This window comes from Nannospalax galili, unplaced genomic scaffold (genome assembly GCF_000622305.1).
Source record: "Nannospalax galili isolate Female #2095 unplaced genomic scaffold, S.galili_v1.0 scaffold547, whole genome shotgun sequence".
Lineage (NCBI taxonomy): Eukaryota > Metazoa > Chordata > Mammalia > Rodentia > Spalacidae > Nannospalax > Nannospalax galili.
The window spans coordinates 910,618-928,723 of NW_008355824.1; the positions used below are offsets into that span (position 1 = coordinate 910,618).

Genomic DNA, 18,106 nt, shown 5'->3' on the forward strand with positions numbered 1-18,106 from the left:
GAGTTCCGCGTTGGCCCAATTTCAATGTGGGTCAGAAGTTTTCAGACTTTCTCCTTAGGTCTGGAATCTTCTAAGAATGATTTTGGCCTCAGGAACTTGGGTGTTGGACTGACCTGAGACCCTGGCCGTGGCCGCGCCAGGCAGGCATGCAAAGGCAGATGGGGTGGGAAGAAGCCCCAAGATTTCCCAGGGAGTGGATTGAGTAGCTGAGTTGTACTGGATGGAAAGTATCAGGGAGAGGAAAAGTAAGCCTCGGAGCCCCAGAAAGAGGCTGTCAGCCCCAGATAGTGGCTGGCGGGTGTTGCAGGACCAGGGAAGTAGAAGGAGGTGAGGGCGGGGCCAGGTCCAGAAGTGGTGCTCCTGGGGCCCAAGAAAGGCACTAAGTTGGTCTGGGTGAGAAGGGTCAGAAAGCAGTATTGGTTCCCCTGGTGTCTGGGGCCCCAAGACTAGGGATGGCGCAGGGCCCAAACTAGGAGTAGAGAACAGCGGGGGAGATGGAAGGGTGAATCATCTCTAAATCTTAATAACCACAATGCCTATCACAGAAAACTGTCTCTGTTGGTGTATTAGTGGCACTTTTATCTTGGAGGTAATCAACAGCTATCTAATCAGACTAAAGTTCTTTCAGTGGGAGAGAACTCATGAGTCACACTGTAACGGCCCAACAAAGGGACTGAGTTGGTCTGGGTGAGAAGGATCAGGAAGCAGTATTGGTTCCCCATGTGTCTGGGGCCCCAAGACTAGGAGTGGTGCAGGTCCCACCCTAGGTGTAGCGAACAGCTGGAGAGATGGAAGGGTGAATGTGGCTTTGGGAGTCAAGGCGCGGAGAGCTGCGCTACAGACTTACCCCAAGAGGCCTGAGGATTGGAGTGCAGGCTAGGAGAGCTGTATGCTGTTTTATACAGAATGAGAAACCTGTTGATTCTGAAGCATTTGGAGGTGCTGCTTTGAAACGGTTTGTCAGTGAGGCAGGTCAGATTCCGATTTTATGGGCAGTCAATCAATGAAACAGACGCACCTGCACAGTTGGAAATGCAGGACAAAGATCCGATTGATGTGTTCCAGCAGCAGACAGGAGGTGTCTGCTGAAAGGGAACCTGCTTTATTCCAGAATTTTGTTATAGACCCAGAATACATTCTCAATTAGAAAGCCTCAATTTGGTTCCACCAAATCCTAACTACTACAGTATTATTTTCTCTGTTCTTTCATTTCCCCATCTCCATTCCTTTCTTGTACATAAAAGTAACTGGTCTATATGCACAAGCATATTGCACTTTTTTCTTTTTAATCTAAATGGCCGATGTTCTGTTTTGGTCGACATCAGATGGAGATGGTATGGGAATGCAGTGGTTCTGTGAAAACCTCCCCATTTCCATTAGTGGCATGCTCCGTCAGCTCTTACCTTTATATTTCAGTAAGTTATTTTGCTCCATTGTTTTAACAACAGCAGCAAAAACACACAAAAATCCTTGCATACCTTGTTTGACTAGAGAATTTTAATGTTTTTCATTTATCATTGTAAAACCAAGGACAATTTTATAACTTTTTTGTATGTAGCTGTTACATGTAAGGCAATCTGTCGTTAAGTAGGGGTAAATTACTCTTGAAAGAAAATGAATCCTAGATAGTTTTCCCTTCAAGTCAAGCGTCTTCTTGTTTAAAGAAACTTCTTGTTTATTAAAACAAACAAACAAACAAACAAAAAAACAGTAGTAGAGTTGAGCCCAGTGTGGTGGCGCATGTCTTTAATCCCAGCACTCAGGAGGCAGAGGCAGGCAGATCTTTGTGAGTTTAAGGCCAACCTGGTCTACATAGCGAGTTCCAGGCCAGCTGGGGCTACAGGGAGATCCTGTCTTAAAAAGACACCAAAAAAAAAAAAAAAAAAAAGTGACAATAGTCTGTAAGATAAACGTGACGTTTCTGTAACTGAGTTTTATAACTGAGTTTTATTTATTTTATGTCAGTAGTTGTGATTTTCTGAAAACTGATACAGATTTAGAAATGTTTCTATGTTTTTTCTTGACATTAGGAAACAAGGAAAAAAAGAGTGGTATCCAAAAAGATAAGAAAAAATCCAGAAAGAAACGTTTTTCTAGTGGGTCTAAGAACAAATTAGTTCCTGAAGAAGTGACTTTGACTGTCTTGAGAAGTCGTAGAATATCTCGGTGTCCATCTGATTGGTGGGTGGTAAAACCAGAGGAAAGTAAGTATTTTTATTTAAATTATCATCTTTGAAAGGTCCCTAAAATCATTCTCTATGAGGTTTTATGTGGGACTTATATTTCCATACCTGGCCTCAGGTTTTTAATGAAGATTAAATGTAATTGAATAGTAAATTGAAATGCTGTTTTCTGCTTTGGGGAATTCACTTATGTTCTAGATTGTCTGAAACCTTGTGTTCTGTGGTGCTAGATGAGTATGTAAGTATTTTGATAAATAAGATCTCTTATTAGAGCTTGGATGAATAATCTAGAACCTGATGATTTTTAAGGGGTTACTTTTGTATACTCCATGGAATCAGTAAGTTTCTACCACACTAGGAATCACAAAAGTAACAGAATGTTTTTTATACATCATATAGTTAAAACTGTATCATGTTACGGGAGAAATATATGTCTTGCTCCTAAGTTGTGTGTCATACTGCTGACCTTTCACATATGCAAAGATGACATTTATTAAGTGCTTGTTCTAAAGCATGAGTAGTATAATACAGGGTCAGTGCTATGATGATGCAATCGAGACACTGAAATAGAAGACTTAGGGAGATACTTAGCCTTAGAATTGTGTGACTTCAGACTCCTGCACGGATGACTCTGAAAGTGAGTACCTTAAATTTTCTGTCTTGAGTCTACTTTCTTGCTTTACCAGTCTTGCTCTGATGTTATATGAGTATTATATAGCTATTTCTTCCACATTTCAAATATTCCTTCCTGGAGGGAGGAGGGAGATTGATAGGATTCAGGAAACTAAAAAAGTTCCAAGACTCTAGAGAGTAGAAACTTAACAGACTCAGGAAGCTCAGAAAGTTGATGGGGAAGAAGAAACATTTCAGTGAAGCAGCCTGTATGTTTGCTAGGGAGCTTTAGGTATGTAACGTTTATGAGTCATAATGATGGGGTAGGTTTTTCAGTGATAGAGCTACCTTTGTGCCATCCATCCGCCTATAAATAGACTCATTGGTTTACCAAGCTAGACTTGAATAGAATTGTTCCTTTATTGTCAGTGCCCTATCAGGGTCGAATAGATGTTTGTCCATGCTTATCTCTAAGGAACACCATTAAACAAGTATAAGTACAGGGGAAACACCAGTCAGTTCCTTGGTCTCAGAATTGTAAATCACTGAAGGAGAATTGAGATAAGTAAGCAGTAAGATATATGATAAATGTATGAAGATGTATGTATGAAACAAAGATGTATGAATTGATTCCTGAAAGATGAATTGGGAGTTGGCTATTTGGATGGTGTGAGAAGGAAGAACTGTATATCTCAAGCAGCTGTAGTCTGTGGTATGCAGAGTCCTGGAGTGAAGGGCTTGATGTTTGTATTTTTTCTTTCTAAAAATAATTTTGAGGGGCTGGAGAGATGGCTCAGCAGTTAAGAGCACTATAATTTTGAGGGGCTGGAGAGATGGCTCAGCAGCTAAGAGCACTGACTGCTCTTGCAGAGGACCTGGGTTCAATTCCCAGCACCCACAGGGCAGCTACGAAATGTCCTTAACTACAGTTCCAGGGGAATCTGAAACCTTCTTCTGTGGCGCAGCATTGCACGACACGGTTGCATTCTCATAGATGCAGGCAATACACTCATGCACATTAAAAAAAAAAGCTTCCTTAAAAAAAAAATAATAATTTTGAGATGGCCTTGTGATATAGCCCAAGCTGGGCTTGAACACAGGATTCTCTTTCCTCAATCTCCCTGAATACTGGGATTATAGGTGTGTGCCACCAGACCCAGCTGTTTTTTGCTTAGTGTGCTTTCAAAGATCTCTAAGAGTTACTTAACAGATTACTGAGCCATAACTGAGTTTTTGTTTCTGGAGGTGGGGCATTTAAAGCAAGTTCCTGTGACTGGAGAGATGGCTCCTTGTTTAAGAGTTCTGTTTCCAGCACCCAGGTCAGACAACTCACAACCTCCTGTAATTCTAGCTCCTGAGGATCTGACACCTTCTTCTGGCTTTCATGAACACCATACACATATGCACAAACCCACACTCAGACACACATACACATAATTAGAAAAAAAATATTTAAACAAGTTCCTAAGTGACACATCTTTTTAAAAAATATTTTGTTCATTATTTTTATTTTATGTATGAGTGTTTTGCCTGCTTGTATGTAAGTGCACCACATACATGCAGTATCCATAGAAGCCAGAAGAGGGTGTTGGATCCCTGGAACTGGCGTTATGGATGATTGTTAGCCACCATGTGGGAGCTGGGAACCAAACCTGGATCCTCAATGAGGGCTGCCAGTGCTTTTAACTACTGAGTCAGCATCAGTGATACTGATCTTAACAGTCTGAAAACTGCCATTTGAGAACCAGTGCTTTGGAAAATATGCAGTAGTTCATTGCTACTGAATTTTTTTGATTTATTTGTTTGGAAGACGATACTAAAATTGTACCTGATGAAATAACAAATTCTAGATGTAGAAATAAGTAGATATTAGGGTCAGTGAGATGGTTCAGTAGGTGAAAGCACTTGCCATACAAACTTGACAACCTGAGTTTGATCCCTGGATCCTGTGGTGGAAGGAGAGAACTGGCTCCCAGAAGTTGTCCTTTAATCTTCTTACATGTGCCATGAGACACCTATGATTGATCTCTCTCTCAAATTGATATTAAAAGTATTTTAATTTAATTTAGAAACTATAGCTACTCATTTCTTTAAAACTCCGTGTGTCTTTTAAATGGAATCTTACTATATTGCCCAGACTGGTTTTTATTTCATGAGTTTATCTCCCTGCTTTAGAGTCCTGAGTAGGTGGAAGTACAGGTGTGTGCCTCTCACTAAATGATTTTAAGCAGGATTATAAGGATCCAGTTTTTGTTTATCAAAGGTGGTTCCTGAAGCCATGTGAAGAATGGTTAAAGAACAGCCAGGTTACAGAAAGGTTAAGAAATTGCTTTAATAAAGCATCTGGAAAAAAAAAAAAAGACTTCTGCTAATGTCAGCCTAGAGACCTTGAAAACATACATTAGAAAAACATTAAGAAAGAACTAACAGGATATCAGGATTGATACAGACAGGGATGAGAGTTTTGGATTACTCACTTATGATTTAGAAATCTAGATACATAGTTGAATTTATTATCAAGATAGGAAATAAAAGAGGCAGATTTAGGGAACAGTGGTAGGTGGATATTACTGGTATCAGCATATAGATACTATTTAAAGCTATGGGTAGAAAGAGTATAAAGTGAAAAAAATTTGAACTGTGAGACGTTAAGATTTTAAGGATGGTGTAGGTACTTTTCTGCTGTTGTGATAAAATAATCTTGAGAAAAACAACTTAAGGGAGAAAAGATTTATTTTGGCTTTCAGTTCCAGCAGTATATAATCCATCATGGTAGGGAAGGCATGGTAGCAGGAACAGGAGGCTGGCTGGTCATGGTGTATCCACATTCAAGGAGCAAAGAATGATGGATGTATGCTACTGCTCAGCTCCTTTTCTCTACTTACATAGTGCAGGATTCAAGATCCCAACCAGGGAATGGTACTACTTGCTATGGGTGATTTATCCTACCTCAGTTAACACAATCAAGTTAATCTACGGGCATGCTCAGAGGCCCATATCTCATGAAATTCTAGATTCTGTCAAGTTGACAACATTTATCATCGATGGTCAGGAGAATAGTGTGCAGAGCCAGAGAAAATGTTGTGAAAGTTTGTGGTGGATTTAAAAAAAATCAAGTACATGTCTTTATAAATTGAATTTAGAAATGTTAAAAAAACCAACGTGGGAATAAATTTAGCTTATGAAATTGGTTTCTGTATGTATTGATATGTAACTGTAATTATGTTGGTATTTTAGTGACCCAGATCACCTGAACAAGCATGCTAACTTTAAATTGTCATTGATTCCTTCAGATACTTTTGATAGAAATTCTTCAAAAGGAAATGAATTATCAGTGTATCAAAATAGACAAAAAAACACTAAGAAAAATCGATTATCTAAGGATACTGGGAAAATACCTGTTCCATCGAAAAGGCGAAAGACAACTACTCAAAGCAGCTCAAGAGTTCAGAAGTTTTTAGATATTAAGGATTCTGGAGAAAGTAGTATTCACTGTGATGAAATTTCCAGTCGCCAGAATGAACCATTGGAAAATGATAAGGAAGACCTGACTCAGAAGAAAAATCTTGATTTTTCTGGGTAATTTCTATTGAACAATATAGTTAGTTTTATTGTTCAGTTTGTTGTTTAATATTCAGAAAGAGAATAAACATAAAGCATTCTGACAAAGTTGTTATTAAATCCAGGCTCTTCAACTAGCTAGATGACACCTAGGTACAGTTTTACTCTGTTCTTGTTTCCTCACTGTAAACTAGGGAATGATAGGTAATTAGCTGTTTAGTATACATAAACTGTCTAGTTAATGTCTCCTAGTATCATTTCATTCTCTTACTACTCTCAGAACAAATTTGCACTATTTCTCTAATTTTTTTCAAATTGGAAATCTTAAATAGGTCCTGCCTTTCTGAACCTAAGTTTAAATCTTAGGGCCTAAACGTTGTGAGGTGATATTTGCTGTAGCCCATTTTATATTGTTTATATACCCATTTGTGTATTGTTTCTAGGAGAAAGTGCTTTTGAAGAAAAAATAGTTTTAAACTTCTCTTTTTCATAGAACTATAGGATGCACCAAATATCAAAATAGTGTTAAGACTGTATGTAATGTTCATTTAAAGTCTCATACCTGTGAATGTATAAGGAAGATACCAAAGGAGTCCAATTTGGATTCTGGAAAGCCTCAAATTTCAGGTTTGGAAGTAAGGTGTGTATATGTTGTTGGAATAATAGAAGCTCCTCATTATACTAGTTATCTACTGCCATGTAACAAATTACCCCCAAACATAATTCTACTTCTGTTATTGTCTTGTAAACATGTATTGTTTCATACTTGCTATGGGTCAGAAATCTGGGATAGGCTTGGGTTGCTGGTTTAGGTTTAGAGATTCTTAGGAGATAGTAAATATGTCTTTCTATTTTATACCTATTTGAAGCCTTAAGTAGAACTAAGGGATTCACTTAATGCCTCATATAGCCTTTGGTGGCAGGTCCCTGTTCTTTATCTTTTGTCAGTAGACCTTAGTTCTTTGTCATGTAACCTTTTCCATGTGGCAGCTTAATATGGCTGCTGATTTGCCACAAACCAAATGATCTAAGAAAGTAACTGTGATAAAAAGTAAGTATCTTTCAATAACTTGATGTCTGGTTTTACATTCAATTTTACTGTATCCTGTTCATTAGAAAAAAGTTAACACGAGTCCAGACTACACTCAAAGAAAAGGAAAATTTAGCTTTGTGTTTTGAAAGAAAGATTCCTAAAGAATTTGTAGATATATTGTAAAAATATCCATAAACTCACTGACCAGGTGAAGTTAATCTATACATATTATATATGAAGTAATAAAATCTTTAAAAAATAAAAGGTAAGTTAATAGTGAATTATAAGGTGTTTAAGGGATGACTAAGATTTCTTTAGTGTTTTGAGGGTTATGACTAAGACTATTTTAGATTCTTTATAGGAGGAAAGGGATCCAAGAGTCATGAGTCATCTGTGGAAATTTGAATGTTACTGTTGGACTTGATTAAATTTATAACTGATCCTTGAATTATGTTATAGCTGATCTAGGTGGTATATGCTTGTAAATCTAGCACTTAGAAGGCTGATGAAGGGGGATCGAAAGTTTGAGTTCACCTTAGGCTACGTGGCCTACATAGGTCCAGGCCGGCCTCAGCTACATAGCTATTGTATATATGTGTGTGTGTGTGTGTGTGTGTGTGTGTGTGTGTGTGTGTGTACTTTGTATTATTTTACTTAATTACAAGATTAAATAATAGTCTTTATTTTAATGCTGTATAGAAATACATTGTTGATAACCTATAACTTCTCTTGGTTTTATAAGAAAAAAAAAATCAGTGACAACTTTAGGAGAACAATGATTTTGAAGTTTAGATGTATATTTGTATTATAAAAGTTCAAATTTTGACATTCATTTTGTTTTTGCTCTTAAGTGGACCTTCCAGGTTGACGAATTGTGTAATGTCTGGAAAGAATAATTCTGACATGGAAGACAAAGAAGTTCAGGAGAGTTTAGGTAAGTCATTATTTTCTATTGTTTTGGTTTCTGTAATATTATGGTTATAAAGTTAAATATACTGTGTTTTATTTTAATTTTCATCAACAGCAAGTATGAGCCTCCTGAGATTGTTGCTATATAGTTGGAAATTTTTGAGAGAAAATGGGTGACAAGGAAAAAGAAAGTAATGCATAATGGAATACTAGCAGTTAAGATGTATATACTGCAGTATTTAAAAATGTTCAGCTGGGCTGTTGAGATGGTCCAGATGGGTAAAGGCACTTACTATCAAGTTGATGACCAAGTTCAGTCACCGGAACCCCCATGGGTGGGTGTAAGGAGAGAACCGATTCCCACAAATTGTCCTCTGACCTTCATATATATGCCCCATGGTATGCATGTTCCCTCCCCAATAAATAAATGCTTAAAAAATTAAATGAAATAAGTGTTTCTGATAAGAATAAAGCAACTTTAACCAGATATTGATGGTTACAGAAGGTGAATGATTGATATATTGTGTTCATTATGCTGTTTTTCTCTATTTCTAATAATTTTGAGACTTCTCATGTTAAGGTGTCTCTAATGTCTCAGTAGAGAGATTTTTTTTTTCACTCTCCTAAAGAATTTGTGGTTAGATTTGATGTTATACTGCCCCTCCAAATTCACTAATTTGTTTTTTTCCTTGTCTTTAGATTTATTTTATTATATTTCTCTTTTAACTTGAACCCTTTCCATATAGTTTAAAAAAAATTTTTATTTACCAGATAGGACTTAACATATATGATTGACTGCATGAAATCTGATGGACGGTTATGGGGGTTGTGGATGGGGAAGGGGGATGTAAATTTGATTAAGCTTTATTATGTGAAATGCACAAAAACTCAATGAAAATATTAAAGTTTTTTTTTTTGGTGAAGAAGCATTGAATTTAACCTGAGTACAATTTTGATGTCATTTCATAGGTTTTCTTATATACTATACATACATTCTTATATAAGAATATATATATATGTATATTAAGGGACTGGAGAGATGGCTCAGCAGTTAAGAGCATTGGCTGTTCTTGTAGAAGACCTGAGTTTGAATCCCAGAACTCCCATGGTGGCTAACAGCTGTTCATTACTCCAGTTCCAGGGGATTCAACACTCTGTTCTGTCCTCCATAGGCACTGCATGATATGGGTGCACTTATATGCAGGCATAACACTCATACACATAAAATAAAAATTAATAAAAAATAATATATGTATATTTTTTCAGTAATATATGTTTAAGTACAGTGATTTTTCTTTGACCCAGAAATGAATTAAGAAATTTGTAGTAAGATCTTGATCTCTAGACCTGATAATAAAGCCAGTTCTACTTATTAGCTGTCGTCTTGAATAAGAAAATTTTGTTCCTGTCTTCAGTTTACTTGTGTACAAAATTCCAGGATTGTGACTGGAATGGGACTGTACAGTCTTCAGTCTTCTGCCATGTGAGGACTGACCAATTTCTGGGTGTGATCAGAGTAGGTATCCTTGGGTAGAACCCTGTGCTGCCTACTCAGTGTGATCTGGATAAGGCTGATCTGGATAAGGGTCTATCATCCAGGCCTTTGGTTTTTCTGGGGATGTGGCTCTCTTCACCTGGGTGTGATCGATCTACAGGGTAATACCTGTAGCTTTAACAGCAGTGGGAGTTGCTATGAGAGGGCTGATCCCAGACCAGGTGGATGGTTCCTTTTTCCAATCTTTAACCCATATCTGGCTTTAACCCATTTCCTGACTGATAGTTGTACATCCAGTTTCCCAAGGAAGTAGGGGCCCTTTTTAATGTCTCCCAGATGATGATGTGCAATGTCTTCCCCAGGGTTAGGAGACGTCTGAATATTTCTAAGCCTCCTATCTGTTGGGTGTTCCCCTTCAAGTTTCCTGTTATTGGGGGAGGTCTCCCATAAAGAATTTCAAAAGGGAAGGAAGAAACTGCAAAGTTTTGAGGTGCATCTTGTTCAGAGTAAAACCGAGGTTAACAAGTCTATCCAGTGTGCCCTGGTGTTTTGGCAAAACTTAGACAGTTTATAGGGTCAGGGTTATGTGTTCAACTTTGCCTGAACTTCGTGGTCTTCAATCTGCGTAAAGCTTCCTTTTAATTTCTAAGTTTTTAGACAATGTCTAAACTATCTTAGATACAAAGGCAGACCTGTTATCTGATCCTGTTGAGAGTAGCAGCCATATCTTAGAATGATTTCTCTAAATAGGGCTTAAACTACCTGTCGTGCTTGTTCTATGTGATTTGGAAAGGTGTCAGTTCATGTGTAGGTGCTAATCAACACAAACAAATATCAATAACCATGGTGAGCCTTGACTAAATTAAAAATAAATAAATAAATAAAATAGATAAATAAAATGTCCCAATCTGGGGCTGGAGAGATGACTCAGTAGTTAAGAGCACCAGCTGCTCTTGTAGAGGACCTGGGTTCTGTTCTCAGCACCCACATAGTGGCTAACAACCATCTGTAACCCCAGAAAAAAAAAAAAAAAAAGACTGTCTCCAGTTCTTCAGAGGGCATTGTTCTGGTGGTTTATGCTCCTTGGTTGAGTTTTGGTCTTTGGTCAGTGTTGTTTTTGTTCACGGGTTATACATCTCATGCTGACCTATGCACAGAGGGTTAAAAGTTTAGGTATGAAGTATTAGTGCTACTTAGCAGGGTTTTCAGAGCAGTTTTCCCTAGGTGTATTAGTTAATGAAATTATTTTATTGACTGAGCTGCTACCTTAATAGGGATAAAAAGGCTCTAATATGGACGCTCCCACCAGATTCCTTGTTGTTTAGATCTTCCTTTGTTTATGGCTCATTGGTTTTCTTTTCAGTGTATTTTAGAGGCAGGGGCAATTCTAGTACTAAGACTAGAAACAGGCTTAGGACCAATACTTGGTTGGTTTGCAGCCTTTGTTGGCTACCTCATTGATCTGTCAGTTTCCCCTACTTAATAGTGTTGTCTCCTTTCTGGTGTTATTTGTAGGATTCTAATGATTGAAGGATTTCTTTCTCATTTTTGCCCCCCCCCCATCCCGTCAGTAGTCCCCTTCTTTATAGATGGCTCCATGAACATGTAGGGTAACAAAGGCAGATATTTTGAATCAATGTAGATGTTGATTAATTTTCCTTCAGCATGTTGAAATACCTGTATGAGCACCCATAATTCTACTTGTTATGCTCACCCATCCTGTAGTAAGGCCTTAATGACCTTGTCTGTGGGGGTTATTGTATATCTCACTTTGTGTTGCCCCTCACGGATATAGATGCTCCCATCAGTGAACTGTTCTAGCTCCAGGTTCTGAAGGGGGTCCTCAGACAAGGCCAACCTGCTTGAATAGACTTCATCTATTACCTCTTTGCAGTTGTGATTGGAGGGCCCTTCCTTGTTCTAGTTTGTTTCTCCATTGCTGTGACAAAACACTCTGACCAGTACCAACTTAAGGGGAAGAAAGGGTTTATTTGTCTTACATCTCCCAGGTCACAGTTCATCAGGGAGCCCAAGGTAGGAACTCAGGGCAGGAACCTGGAGGCAGGAGCTGGAGCACAGGCCATGGATGGAGGAATGCTGTTTACTAGCTTGCTTCCTTGGTCCATGTTCAACTTGCTTTCTTATTCAAAATAGGCCCACCTGCCCAGGGGTGGCAGTACCCACAGTGGGCTAGACCCTCCCACATCATTCAACACTCAAGGAAATTCCTCCACAGACATGGCCACAGGCCAGCCCAATAGAGGCAATTCCCCAGTTGAGGCTCCCTCAACCCAGGTGTGTCAAGTTGACACTAAAGCTATCCAGCATAGCCCTGCTTCAGGGGCAAGAAGGTAGCTCCTGGATTTAATGTTATCACTGTTTTGAGGCAGATCAATGGATTTTCACAAAGCATCCTTGATAATGAGTCATCCTAGTGTGGATCAGCCATTTATGCCCTTTGTTATTCATTAGCACAGGGACAGCATTTGGAACTTTTACATTTAGGGTTTGTCCCAGTGTGAGCTTATCAGTCTGTCCAGCTAGGACCACAGTGGCAGGTGGAGCCTGGAGATGTGGTGGCCATCCTGCCCACTAGGTCCAGTGGTTTGGGTAGATGTGAAACTGGATGTTGCCAGGATCTATCCTCACCGCCCCACCCCACCCCAACCAGTGCAGTGTGACTTCTTTTTTTTTTTTCCACACAGAGTGGAAGTCTTGGGTTACATCTGGTAGGCCGAACACTGGGACATTACTTAGGCATTTCTTTACTTTGAAGGCCTCTTCCTCAGGTCCCCATTTCAAGGAGTCTTCTACCAGAACCAGCTCTGACTTTATATGGTGGCTTGACAAGTTTTGAGTTGCTTGGTGTCCATATCCATCAGAATATGGCCTCCTGAGTGTTAGATTTAAGAGAGCAAAAAAAGAAATGGAGTTTAAAGTTACAGAGCCAGACCTACAACAGGCAAGGGCTGAGGCCTTGCTGTGGGAATCAGGCATCTACATCGAAGGGAGGGACAGTTTCCACTTTTATAGGAACTCTGCTGCACGCAGCTGTAAGAATTAACGCCGTGCCAGGGTCTGGTATCCTTGAGGGTGTCTCTCCCAAGATTATTTTCTCAGGCAGGTGAACTATCTTAGGGCACTAAAGGAGACAGACTGGCTCCATAAACAGTCTCCCTTAGTCCAGGAGTGACCAGTTGATAAAGCTTAAGCAAGGCCAGCCTGCCAACGTAGGGCCAGTTGGCCACTTTAAGGGATTTATAGCTTTCCCTAATGAGGCTTGTGGCTCTTCTGTAATTCATACATTCTATCACCGAGGAATTTACTCACTTCTTTCTTAGTCTTTGGGCGAGGTATTAAACAGATAACTTGTTTTCTCTCATGCTCTTACGTCCTTTGAAAATGACAAACCTGAGGTATATCCCCTCTTGTCTGCAGAATGGGACCTTTTTCCATGATACTTTATATTTTGTGGTGGAGAGCAGGGCCACCAGGGCTCTACCTTCCCAGTACCTTGCCAGTAGTCCTTTTGGGAAGGACTAGCTAGCAATAAGTCATCCATGTACTGAAGCTGATGCAGGATACAATTTAAAGTCTCCCCATGAAAGCAAGATCAGTAGCCAGTGCCTTGCCAAACAAGGTGGGCAAGTTTTTTGAAGCCTTGTGGCCCTGTCACATCACAATCATCAATTAGTGCAGGCTGACCTCTCAGGGTGAGACTTACATGTTTCCCCAAGGGTGAAGGTGATTTGCGCCCTGAGCTTTGTTAGCATACCTTTACTCAGTAGAGGGATTGGGCATCCCAGTGAGTACTGGAATTTATGAGTCACTAAGTGGCTCCCTAATTGACATGATTGGGTTCTACAGAAAGAGTAAAAAATTTGATCCCTCGCGGCTAAAATGATAGTAGTTGTTTGGTCGGTCAAGGGGCCATGGCTGTGATCATCACTGAATGTTCAGCCTTTATGTCCTGTGTCTACCATGAAAGTAATTGGTGTCCCCCTCACCCCCACCTGCATTCACTCTGACAATAGGCTCCTGGGGACCCAAGATCAGGGAGCCTGGTCTTCTCTAGTCCTATTCTGCACCAGCTAGCCCTATGAGGTTTTGAGCAGTGTATTATGGCTGATAGTTCCCCCTGCTGGGTTGATTGAACTTTCTTGGTCTGCCTGACACTTTTTCATAGGGTGAGACAGATATTCATTCTTCAGTGGCTGGTTTTCTTATAGTATGCACATTGGTCTTGGAGTAGCAGTGGTGTCTTCTTGACTTTTCATTTTCATGAGGGATCGGCCAGTTTGATCAGGGAACTACAGTGGCTACCAGTAGAGACACCTTTGTTGTATTTGCTTATCCCCCATTCTTTGGGCTTCCAGATTATGGTGGTTTGAACGAGTGTCCCACATGGGCTCCAAGTATTTGGAAACTTGGTCCCCAGTTTTTCGTGCTGTTTGGGGAGGGTCAAGGAACCTTGAGAAGATATGGCCATGTTGGAAGAAGTATGTCATTGGGGGTGGGCTTGAGAGTTCTTAAACTTTGCCAGATTTCCTGTCTCTCTCTGCCTCCCGATCACTTTGCTTTCTGCTCCAGCCATCTCCTTCTACAACCATGCCTCCCGCACCATTATGGACCCTTACTTTTTATAAGTTGCTTTGGCCAGTGTTTTATCACAGCAACAGAAAAGTAACCAGTATACTGATCATGGTTCACAAACACCCTGTTTGCTGCTTCCAGTTTTTGGAGCTGGCAGCTGATATACATCAGTTTAGGATTTGGACAGAAATGCTGCACTCACTCTGAGCTAGTTTTCCCATGCCTTGGCATCTAAAGGAGTGTGGACCCAGAATGCCTCATGATCTGCTTTCTGGAGGACCTCCGCTGCTATGTTTGTTGGCCTTCTTAGCTCAGCTTTCAGTCCTTGTAATTTAGCCTGCTGGTACCTCCTAAGGATTCTCTTCCATCCTGAGCACCAAAATTCCATTCCGGTCAAACAGTACAATTGCTTGGGCCCATTCTACAGAGTCTGGCTCAGCATTTGGTACTTGTACTTTGAGATAATTTTGGGTCGCAGATAGGGTGCAGCATCACTTTTCAGTATTGGAAAGAGTTGAGAGCATTCAGCAATCATCCCAGGTTGGTTGATGATTTTAAAAAATGGATTCCATCAGGTCAGTCATTGCCTGAGACTTCTAAGTAAGTTGTGGTGTGTGACTTACAGTTGAGATCTCTCATGCTGAATGGTTGGTGGTAGAGGACAGGAGGACACCCTGGCCAAATTTTGCCATTGTCACCAGTCTGTGAAGGGCCCTGTGGCATTTTCGGGCATCTGGAGAGCTACAGGCTCTTGGCTTAGCTGGTTAGCCTAATGGAGCCTCCTTGGACTCAGTTGGGCACTCAGGTGATTTGGGTGACAAGATTCTGATGAAGGGGAGGGCTCTCTAGCAATTGAAGGTTCAGAGTTTGTCTAGAGGCTGGTGGAGTCAGTTCCTTGGTGGATGAATTTTGTCTACCATACTTTTTTTCTTTTCTTGAGTGGATTGGACCACAAGCACTTTGAATTTTCTCTTCCTTTTTGCACAGAACCAGGCCCAGGGGGGTAGTAGGCTAGCCACTTGCAACCATGAGTCTGTATATGGGAACTTGCTTGGATGTCCAGGGGTTCCTGCCACTGCCTGGTATATAGCCCTGACAGTAGGGAGAGCTATGGGCTGATCCTACTTCACATAGGGTGCAGAGCTTCCCTATGATCATCTTAACCCTATACTCTCCAGAGAAATTCTTTTTGGAAATTTTTTTATTGCTCTTTTTTAATGTGATGTTCATATAATATAATTTGATTGTATTTGCATCCTTTTTCCCTATCTTCACCTACCCTTACTCCCCCATGTCCAATTTAATGTACTCTTTATATGTATAATAAGGCCTATAGAGTCTAATTTGTGTCCCCAAATGTCCTTCAGTGTGGGTTCATCCATTGGAGCCTGGTTAACCTTCCAAGAGTCCCATCCTTGAAAGAGACTGACTCTCCCCACTCCCAGCAGCCATTGCTTGCCAGTAGTTTCTCAGGTATGGTTGACGTTTCTTACCCACTTCCCCACAGTTATGCTGGGATTTTGTCTGGTTAGAGCTTGCATGGGACTTAAGCATACTGTCACCACTGTTAGTTCATTTGAGTAACTGACCAGCAGTCTGGAAAACTCTCATTTCCTTGTGGTATTCCACCACCTCTGCCTCTTACGATCTTTCCACCTTCTTTTCCACAGTGATCCCTCAGCCTTAGGAGGCAGGAGTTTGATACAGGTATCCAGTTCAGGGTTATTCACTCTGCAGTCTCTTACTCTTTTCACATTGGCTAGTTGTGGATCTCTGTGATAATTACTCTCTGTTGAGAGCTGAGAGATGCATTAATCTATGGGTATAATAATATGTCATTACAAGTCACTTTAATACTATATCTGTTTAGCAGAATAATAGTATTAGACTATCCCTTATGGCCTGTGGATTCGGAGCTGAGTAAGGTTGATGATTATTTTTCCTTCTGGTAGCATGCATAGCACCTTCCGGCACTATGAAAGCTGGCTAGTAGAGATGAGGCTCTGAAGTTAGCACCAACTTGATTTCTCCTTGTTTGTTCTGTAGCTCGTATTTGTAGTGTTTTCAGAAATAGGGTGTGTAACCCAGAACAGGGGCAATGACCAGTAGTGTTTGAGGGTTAGTGGGACCCCTGGTCAACAGCTTCAAGAAAGAGAGTCCATTCTTGGCATTGGGGTTTTATGTTGTTAGTCTATGGTATCTAATGGGGCAGTGTCCCCTTTTGTAATGTAACTCCTTTTAATTTGTTTTTTATAACGTGTATGTGTATACTTTAAGAAACTTGTATAGTGCTAGGTTTCCATATGGCTTTTCTAAAGACGTTTGGGGCTTTTTATATCTCCCCAAACTCCCTCCTCTGCCCAGACTTTCCATTCCCCAGCCAGTTTAACCCTTCCTTGTCTAATGTTACCTGTTCCCGCTTCATATCACTCCATTTTACTACACTTCCCAAGAAACCTCTCCTCCAACTCCTCCATGGCCATTTATTAATTTCTTGACTTCTTTGGATTTTCAAACTGAAACATGCATATGTAGGATTTCAAAACTAGCATCCAGCTATGAGCGAGCACATGTGATATTTGATTGTCTTTCTGGGTTACTTCACTCAGGATGATTGATTTGTTCCCTCCATTTACTTGTAAATTTCATAATTTTTAAAAAAAAAAAGCTGAATAATATTTCATTGTATAAATGTACCACACCTTCATTATCCATTCAACAGTTGATGGACAATAGAAGTTGTTTCCAATTTTTGGTTGTTATGAACAAGGCAGCAATGAACATAGATGAGCAGGTATTTCTGTAGTAGGGTGTAGAGATTTTCGGTATTTGCCCAAGAGTGGTATGATACGCTGGATCATGTCAATTCGAGCTTTTAGAGGAATCTCCAAACTGATTTCCATAGTGGCTGCCCCGGTTTGCATGGCTAGCAGTAGTGGATAAGAGTTCCCCTTTCTCCACATCCTCAACAGTTTTGGCATTACTTTTTGTATCTTAACCATTCTGAATGGAGTAAGATGAAATCTCAGAGTGCTTTTAATCTGCATTTCCTTGATGACTAGAAACGTCAAACATTTTTAAAAGTATTTCTCAACCATTTGTTTTTCATCTTTAGAGAACTCCCTGTTCAGCTCCTTGCCTCAATTTTTATTTGGGTTATTTGCTATTTTTTCAGTTCTTTGTGTTTTCTAGATAATAACCCTCTGTCAGAGGTATAGGTGGTAAAGATTTTTTTTTCCACTCTATAGGTTCCCTTCCTAACTAGAGTGATGGTGTTCTTTGATGTACAGAAATTTTTTAGTTTATATGGTCCCATTTGTCAGTTGTTGAACTTAATGTTTGTGCTATAGGCGTCCTGTTCAGAAATATTTTCCTGTGCCTATATGTTCCTGATATATTTCCAACTTCTCTATCTCATTTAGGGTATCAGGGTCTTATGTTGAGGTCCTTGATCCATTTGGAGTTGAGTTTTATGCATGGTGAGAGATAGGGACCTAGTTTCATTTTACATGCACCTATCAAGTTTGATCATCTCCATTTGTTGAACACGTCTTTTCTCCAATGTGTATTTGTGGCTCCTTTGTCAAAAATCAGGTGACTGTAAGTTCATGGACTTAAATTTGGGTCCTCAATTTTATTCTGTTCACCTGTGTCTGTTTTTATGCCAGTATCAGCTGGTTTTATTACTATAGTTATGTAGTATAATTTGAAATCGGGGAT

The 18,106-nt window shown here is 39.9% G+C and overlaps 1 protein-coding gene across 2 annotated transcripts in view; it reads left to right on the forward strand.

Moving 5' to 3' along the window:
- Cenpc (centromere protein C) overlaps nt 1-18,106 on the forward strand; it is a 71,872-nt gene that overhangs the window by 29,882 nt on the left and 23,884 nt on the right. The window contains exons 9-12 of one of the 2 annotated variants that reach the window (XM_008853828.3): nt 2,031-2,204; nt 6,089-6,374; nt 6,850-6,996; nt 8,241-8,323. In XM_008853828.3, coding sequence (XP_008852050.1) covers nt 2,031-2,204; nt 6,089-6,374; nt 6,850-6,996; nt 8,241-8,323 — 690 coding nt within the window. The remainder of the gene's footprint in view (nt 1-2,030; nt 2,205-6,088; nt 6,375-6,849; nt 6,997-8,240; nt 8,324-18,106) is intronic. The other variant, XM_008853831.3, reaches the window with a different exon arrangement.